The 9,333-nt window shown below is 34.2% G+C and overlaps 1 protein-coding gene across 1 annotated transcript; it reads left to right on the plus strand.

Moving 5' to 3' along the window:
- The first annotated feature begins 1,483 nt into the window (after window positions 1-1,483).
- LOC104593460 (late embryogenesis abundant protein At1g64065-like) lies at window positions 1,484-2,497 on the plus strand. The gene has a single exon (XM_010253305.3). It carries the CDS (start codon window positions 1,699-1,701, stop codon window positions 2,263-2,265), a length of 567 nt encoding a protein of 188 aa, XP_010251607.1. The 5' UTR covers window positions 1,484-1,698; the 3' UTR covers window positions 2,266-2,497.
- The last annotated feature ends 6,836 nt before the right edge of the window (window positions 2,498-9,333 follow it).

The following is a 9,333-nucleotide window of genomic DNA, read 5'->3' on the forward strand; positions in this document are numbered from 1 at the left end:
ATACGATCCCGATTAGTGCAGAGATCCGAAGTTAATTAATTCAATATTCAGAGTGAGTTGAGATCTGTAATTTTTTCTCGCTTGCACTTCCATTTAATCTTTTTTGTGTCTCATGTGTATGGTATTTATTTATAGGCACATGTAGGGGCACATTCATTTTTGGGAGAATGACAATTCAGCCCAGGGTCAGAATTTGTTGGCTCAAAGTACTGTTGGGGTAGGTGACAGCTCGGAACTGATGACAATTCACGGGTGGGCGTTGGTGCATAGAGTGTGGGTTGTTACCATTTTGAATATTTAGCTCTGCAGTGGAAATCAGAAATCTATATTGGGCCTGTCTGTACATTTCTGTTCAGTTTTTGGTAAAAGTAAGTTCATGGAAAAATGGTTCCCTTTGATCCACAATCCCATATATTATTGTGTTCCATGGAAAAGTTATTTTCTTGGCTATCACTCATTGTTTTCAAAGGCTGTTGAGGCCAAGCCTAAGAGAAAAGGCCTGGCCTCAATAGCCCTAGACCCCACTAGCAAGGCTTAGCTTTTGCTCATAGTATTCAAGGTTTGGGCCTCAAATGTTTGGCATGCTTATGTTAAATATGAAGGTTTATATAGGGATAAAATAGAAATTTTAAGATAAAAAATGCCTTATTTTATATAGGTTGTATGGGGTATTTAACAAATAAATGCATATAAATGTGTAAGGAAATAGCTTCCTTTATTGTTCATATTTTGTATTATTCATGTTTTATTCTTACCCACATGCCCACTTTCCCCATTCTTCACTAATGATACAAGTGCAAAAATGAAATGGGAATGCTTTACTCTTAAAACACTATTGGTTCATATCACTGAACTAAAAGGTTTGACTATATTGTTCTGTTCTAATATTTAGATTTTAGGGAAAAAAACTACTATATTAAGATTTCAGTGATGCAAGGTTCAAAGTATCAATAAGATATGCCATCAAATCTTGGGGCCGGGTATTGATACCCATTTTTAAGGCATTTAAAAAACTCTTTTCTTTTTAATAATTGAATAACATAAAACTAACAATTCCGTAAAATTTTGAAACCCTTGGTAATTGGTATCTTTTACCTTCTCACCTCTTCACAAAGCGAAAAAATTACAAGCTAGCACAATGGGATAATATTGTTACTTCTAATTTTGTATTTTAAGGATAAAATGAAAATCACTCAGCTGCAAAATATTTAGAATTGGGATTAGCTGAACACCATCGCTGTTCGGGGGGCTGTGGAACCAATGACAGTGTTCCATTGGTTCCACAGTGTACTTAGCCGGATATATGAGAATGGAGAGGCAACTGATCGTAAGTGCAGGAAGTTCAGCAGATCCCGACTCGTTCGTAGTCGTTAGATTAGACAGAAGCTGCTTCATTCTTAGAAGTCAATGGTCAAGGCCTCCGTAACGCCATTAACATTAATATTAAAGTTTCTGCGACCCAAGGAGAGGCAACTACCTTGAACCAGTCCCGTTGAAAACTACACTATCTGCTGTTGATATGATATCACCTCACCCCGGCCGGCCGCCCAATTTAAATTCATCTGGTGACCATCCAACGATAGACAGAAGGCAAGAAAGATCGATCAGATATATATATCCAACACTAGCTGTAGCTGCACTCACCGGAGACCGATCGTTCGTAGCCTGCTTCTAAAGAAAAAGAAGATCGAACCAGCCATGCTGGAAGCTCAGAAGCATCGCCGCATGCAAAACATGAAATGCTATGCCTATATCGCTGCATTCGCCGTGTTTCAGACCATAATAATCCTAGTGTTCGCCTTAACCGTGCTGAAGATCAAAACTCCCAGCGTTAAGTTGACCAGCGTCACCGTCGACAGGCTCAACTCTGCTACCACACCGTCTCCTTCCTTCAACATGACCTTGACAGCTGAAATCGCTGTCAAGAACAAGAATTTTGGCCATTTCAAATTCGATAACAGCACGGCGACAGTCTCCTACGGGGGCACGGCGGTAGGGGAGGCTTTCGTACCCATGGCTCGGGCCAAGGCGCGGAAGACTCGACGTATGAATATTACGATGGAGGTGACCTCGGAAAGGCTATCGGGTGTTACGAACCTGAGCAATGATCTGAGTTCAGGAACGTTGACGCTGAACAGCTACGCCAAGCTGAGTGGGAAGGTGCACTTGATGAAGATAATGAAGAAGCGAAAGTCTGCAGAAATGAACTGCACCATTGCAGTTAATTTGGGCAGCAAGACAATCCAGAAGGTGGAATGCGAGTGACAGACAACTGAAGTTCTTGCTAGCTAGAGTGGGGATTCTATGTTGATTTTGGTTATTAGAATTTAGAAATAAAGAGACTATATCTATATTGAGGATCAGTCTCCTGGAATAAATTAATTTTCCACTTTTTAATTTTTATATGCGGTACTATATATTGATAGTTCGGTTATTATCCTAGCTGACTAGTACTTTATGGGCTAGCGCCTTCCGGTTGATATCATTCCTATTTGTTTATTATCCTAGATGTGTTGATTAATTATGTTCTGAGTAGTTCTCCAAAGGCAAGTGTAGATGACAGTCTAAACCACAATCATATTCTTAGCTACTAGACTGAGACCTGTTCATGGGCCCAACGCTTGCAAAAATTTGAATGGATCCGGCCCAACTTTCAGCCAGAACTTATCAGATTCTGGGTCAAGCATGCATGAGGCGCCAAAACGAAACAAAGTCAACAAAAATAATTTTGGAGATGTACGTACATTTGAAAAATAGATGCCCCAACTTTTGATGATTCATTGATTTGAAAAAAACAGACGTGATTTGTGAACAATGGGGTATGTGTTCAACACGTTTTGATAAAAGAAAATACAATATGTTACCAGAATTGGACAAAACAGAAATTGGTAAAATAGCTGGGACCCAAGAAGCTCATTAGCTCAACAGGTTGGTTGGATTGGAGCATAGCATATCTTTTTCCATTGGAATTGTTTTGATCAAGAGTTTTTTTTTTTTTTTCAAAAAGCTTAAGCTATTAGATGAGGTTTCTGAATAAGTTTTTATTCTCTAAGACGCCCTTTCACGCAGAAGTTTATCAGACTTAAAAGAGTGAATAACAGATAAGCACAGATGCATCCATACCTTATGTTGAAATTTAATTAATTATAATGAAAAAATTGAAGATCAAACACCTTTATATTGTTTTGCCCTATTGCCCTATTGGAGGCAGAATTCTTTTCAAACGTACTTTGAGAAATACAGGCTGTCTACTTGAAGACCATTTCGTTAATGGTCAAACAAAAAAAAATGGTATTTTTTCCTCTTTTAATATGAAATTAAGAAAGTCTACATGGTCAAATGGGGAAAACTTTACTAGTAAGATATCAAAATATTTGAGGTATAAATCTTGGTTGGAGTTTTGGGAATTGGTTGTATGGGTGATCATCATTGCCCGAATTGAAAATTCTAAACTTGGTTCTAAGCATGGTTTTTAAAACCGATTTGGTCACTGAACCGGTTAGGGGTTCGGTTACTAGGTCGAACGGTTAATCATTCGGTTTAGCAGTTTGTTGACCAAAATCAATGGTTTTGAGGAAAAGCGGAACCGGTCATGTGACCAGTTCCCAGTTTTTCTGGTCTGACCATCTGGTCCAGTCCGGTTTTAAAAACTATGGTCCTAAGTATTATGTTCAGGTCTGGCCTAAGCCAGACCCACATGAGGTCCACAAATTTTCATGCCAGGCATGGCCCCAATACTTCAGCCCATGCACAAATTGAGAAGTTCCGGTGTATTTGGATTCGGAGATTGGAACCATGCATGCCCAAGCAGGTAGAGCTCATACAGTACAGTACCGTTTGGGTAAACTTTTGTTTTTGGGGTTTGACTAATCAAAATCTCCCGTGAATTTTGATGAAAATCCACTTGTCTTTCTTGTGGTGGGTCATTCACGTCTTGTGTTCAAACAGCCTAACAGAAGATTTCATAGCTAGTGAACTATCAGTACTATACTCTTCAAAATTAAGATTTGAAATTTGATACAGAATGCACAAAGAAATAGTAGAACGATTCCAACCCCAGTTCACTAATTCTCAGATGGATTCTTCTTATTTGATATGTGCACACGGTAATACTTCAATGCCAATAATCCTGGTTTCATTAATAATTTAGAGCAATTGTTTAATTAAGTAGCTAGATGCCTTTCGGATTTTATTTTACAGGAAGAACATTGTATAGTTATTATAATAGTTATAAATAAATAAATTGATTAATTAGTTAGACTATAAAAATAAACTAACCAGACCAAACAGATTAAAAGTGAACGCCACTTAACTTTTCAGGTTTTGTTTGAACAGAATTCAACACGCTGTGTGGTAATGTTACGTAATATTTCTACATATTCAATTCACACCCACACAATGCTACTTTAGTCGTATACAACTGACTATGAACCTTCCTATTACATCTGACAACTGATTATAGATGGAAAGGATAATGCATCTAGATGGTCAATTTGTACTGATTAGATAGTATTAACTTTGACCATGTTAGAAGGCTGTGTTTGGATTTAGGAAGAATTAAAAATGGAAATGGATTAGAGCATGATATGGGAAACCATCCTAGCCAAAAATGAGCTTGTCTGAATTTGGATCTGGATAAACACTCAACTAGCTAGATCCACTCCAATCCAAATCCAACTCCTTTTGATTCTGCAAACTCTATAGTTTCTGGTCTTTAGGTTTCATGGTGGGACATAATTCACAAATAATTGTATGATTTCAACAATTGAACTCTGACGGACCCACTCTTGATAAAATTCAATGCTAACCCAATTTGTTAACCGGGCTTATCGGGATGGGTGCAAATAGGGCAGACTGGGCTGGATTAATGGTCGACCTAGGTCCATTCTTAGGATTTGGGCTTAAGTCCCAAGCCCGGGGTCAAGCCTGATCTTCACAACCAAGACCCAACCCATCCTGAATTGATGCACTTGAGTTGGGTTTGGACCCGAGTCCAATTGTACAATGAGCCCACTTTAAATATATTTGTTGTACCAAAAAAAATGTAAATATACATCTGTATATGTATATATGAATATATACACTGATAATACATATATAATGTCTATGTTGAAGTTATTCTCTACAAGCGCAATAATAAAATCCCTTAGGCTTTGTTTTGGGAAGAATGTAAATACAAACAGGTTCACTGCAAATATAAATATGCATAGTTTATACACATAGGCCTTGTTTGTATTTATTTGTATTGAATATATTTGTATTTGCACTCTTCCCAAACAAAGCCTTAGGCTCAGGAAGAAGTATAAATACAAATATGTAGTGTAAAACTTTGTATTTTGTATTATTCTGTACGTATTTATGTGGGAAGAATATAAATCTATTATATATATACACACATACACGCACGTACATCTCTTTGCTCCAAACCTTTCTTCTTAATTTTCTGTTTTTTTGAATTTTTTTATTTTTTTAATTCCACATGATTGATAGTTAAGCCAATAAGGAAACAACATAGGCTAAGCTATATCTAAAAATCAATAGATAAAAGGGACTTGCTTTTCTAATATCTAGCCAAGTGGCACTACTATCCCCCACTTTCTCCAAAATTATCTCTAATTCATATTTATCCTTTTCCTCACTTTTTATCCATATCTGTTTAGAGAAAGTTTGAATTAAAAAATTTAAGAATTATTTAAATATTATAATGAAATTATATAATAACTTTAAAATATTTACTCAAAACAAAAAAAAAAAATTATAATATATTTAATAATATTCATATTGTTACTAATTTTATACTTTTACAAAATTCATCATGAAATTATGTACTAACAATATCAATTATAATTTTACAAATTATTCCTTTTAGTGTTATTCAAGTGATAAAATATAACATTAAAAACAAAATATCATTTAAATATTTCAATAATTAAATATCTTAAATACAAAAAATTAAAAATAGCTAAATAATTATATAACAAAATATTTAGAATTATGTAAAATAACAAAAATAATAAATATTTTACATATTATTTAAATATTTCAATAACTAAATATTTTAAATAACGAAATATTTAACATAACTAAATTTTAAATAGTTAAAATAATGAAACTATGTAATAAATTTAAACAATTTCTTAAAAGTAGAAAAAATAAATATAATAGATTTAGTACTATCAAATTAATAATAATTTAATATTTTACAAAATTAATAACAAAATTCTGTAATAATAGTATAAATTAGAATTTTATGGATTATTAAATTTAATAAATAATTAATATTTTAAAATTTTAAATAATGACATTATTTAAATAACTAAATAATATTATAAATAATTTACTTATATCAATTAATAATTCTAGAAAATATTTTTCAAAAAAGAATATTTCATTATAATAATTTTAAAGTCTTAATCTATATTTGTTATATATGTATATATAATAAAATTATTATTTTTTGTATTTTTTTATAAATTTATTTTTAGTAATTATGCATTTCTGTTATAATTTATTGATTAATCATTAGCTATTTTCCCTTTTCTTTATGTTAGATACTGTAATAGAGAAGTACGGAAAAAGATTGCTTGGAAACTATAATAGGACTTGCTGGGGGCCTCTGTTTCTGCCTCCCATTTGATTTGCTCTGCTTCTTTCTCAGTGGGGGGTTAGGCTCCTTTAAGCGAGAGAGAGAGAGAGAGAGAGAGGGAGATAAAAAGTTAACAAATTATATTATTTGATTTATATAAAAATCAATTTAAAAAACAAAAGAGAAGTAACGGAGAGTTTAACCCTTCTCCCATTAGTTTTCAAAAACTAATACGTGTTACAATGCGGTTGGGTGCCCAGCCCTCATTGTAAATTCTTGTCTTTAGCTCATCCAGACCCGACTAAAAAACATATTTGCAACTAGAATTCAAAGCACCAATATGGTATATGAAAACCATAGTGTGGTTGGGGAAGTGTTGATTCTTTGATCATAGATCAATTTAGGGTCTATTTGGTTTGTAGTCTGAATAGGAATCGGAATGATCATTTTCCATAGTCTGTTGGGTTCAAACACGAATGAAAATTAGAATTAGAATTAGGAGGAATGGAATTTCATTCTCAAAGGAGAGACAGAGAATGGCCATTTCTTTAAATGGGAGAATACCATTCCAACAATAATGGGAATAGGATTCTAATTCTACCTACCCAAAGAGTTAGAATTGGAACAGACCATTCCAATTCCAGTCCCCTATTCCCGTGAACCAAATGGGAAGGGGGGCCTTAGAGTAATGGGGAAGCAATCCTTCTCCTCCATCTAACCAATACTGGCCGGAGTGGTCATCATTAAGAAATGTAAAGGGATAGAAGCAATAATGTTTGGTTGAATAATCAAAGCTAGGTCAATTAAAATAAGATTATCAATTGGAAGTTGAGTAACCAAAGACTAGGAATAGTCAAAAAGAAAAAGGTATTCATGGCAATAGATATATACAGCAGGGATGTGGTCCAGATATATGCTAGATTGCGACTTTGTCTTCAGTCAAAAAAACGCCCTTATCCCAAAAGATTATCATATGGTAAACCAAAATCTCATGTTAAGAAGCCTTGTTAAAAAGGCCCCCATATGGCTGAGAAAACATAACCCTTTTACATCTTGGCATCTCATTCCTCATTTGCTCCTCAAAACCCAAAACCCTTGATTTCTCTGTTTCTAATAGGGATGCCAATGAGTCAGGTTAAATGGTAAATTTGGCTTAACCCGATTTTATAGGGTCGGGTTAGGGTTTTGATTCTTCAATCCGAATCGCCAAACCTAACCCATTAGCATCCCAAGTTTCTACTTTTTAGTTTTTAAGAAGGAAATGCTTATATAGAGGTGTAAACAGAATGAGTTAGAATCAAATCAATTAATATTTGAATTCAAATTTAATTAATTATTCGAATATTTGGTTCCATTCAACCCATTAATTATTTTAGGCAATTAATATAAATATTTTATTTATATAATTCATGTATTATATTAATTGATTCAGATTTTATTGAATTGAATGAGATTATATCCAAATTTGAATTAATTATATTAAATCTTGAATTCAAACTCAAATTTTTGAATACCATTTAAACCCAGAATGCTGAAACGAGTGGAGAAGAAAGAAAAAGAGTTTTCTTTTTCTTTATGTTTATTTTTTAAGGTGAAATACCAAACCATATCTTTTCTCCTTAAATTTAGAATACAAGTGTCCTTGAAAGCACGTAGTCAGGTTGGGTATCGGCTTGATAGAAAGAACTAAAGTATTTAATATAATGCTGGTTACATACTTACATGTCCATCAGTAGCGTCTAGTGCTTCATTCATGCAGGAAAAAAAATTCCTAATATGATAAAAAAAAGCTCAAGTAGCAGAGGTTTTTAGCAACAAACTGGAATCAGAACTGCTTTGGCCACGGTTTTTGGGTCAGTGGATCGATTGTCCAGTTTAAATGGACAGTTTATTCCAAATTAAAATAAAAAATGGTCAAAAACCATTATTTAAATCAAATTAGTCGCTGGTTTGATCATCTGACTAAGGGAGTGCTCTGCAACATAGATGAGAAATTGGGTGGTGTATTTTCATCCATACCACAGGTATAATAGTTTTGGCTAGGGTCCGAGTTTGGGGTAAAATGAAATCGATTGCTTGGACAGTTCCCAAGCCAAACGGTTTGGCCATCCGAATCAATGGCAGTTTGAAAACATTAATAAAAATGTAAGATAAATTAAATAAAACATACTATGTAAAGCATGAGGTCATTATTGATAAAAGATTCTACAGTGGCGTGAACGAATCCATGATAAAAACATGTAGATGAGAAATTGATTTGTGGTGTAGACTCATCCACGAGATAGTGTGGATGAATCCACACCACAGGATAAGCAAACACGTTAATTCAGTGTAGTGCAGTTCAAAACGTAATATATCGTGGTCTGACCATGATACCGAACACCCACTAAGTCAATGGTTTTTGGCAAAAGAACAGATTAAGAGTGAAACAGAATCAATTGCCTGAACAGTTCTTAAGCCAAATAGTCCGACCATCCAAGTTCCCAAGCCAAATGATCCGATTATCCAGATCAATGATGATTCGAAAACACTGATTTTAGTGATGAACTTTTATTAAGATAAGAATTGCTGGTTATATTTTCTACGTTGGCAATCTTGAGTAGAAGTTTCTCTTCATGAAGCCAAAGTCTCTTTTGGTCGTTATTTCTTGTTTTTCAAGCTTTGCTAGTGGAAGTTTGTGACCGTTAACTACAAAATTTGTAGAAAAGCAAACGCGGATGGACCATGGACGCGTATGAACATGATCA

The sequence above is a fragment of the Nelumbo nucifera genome, chromosome 7 (assembly GCF_055504915.1).
Source record: "Nelumbo nucifera cultivar China Antique chromosome 7, China Antique-T2T, whole genome shotgun sequence".
Classification (NCBI taxonomy): Eukaryota; Viridiplantae; Streptophyta; class Magnoliopsida; order Proteales; family Nelumbonaceae; genus Nelumbo; species Nelumbo nucifera.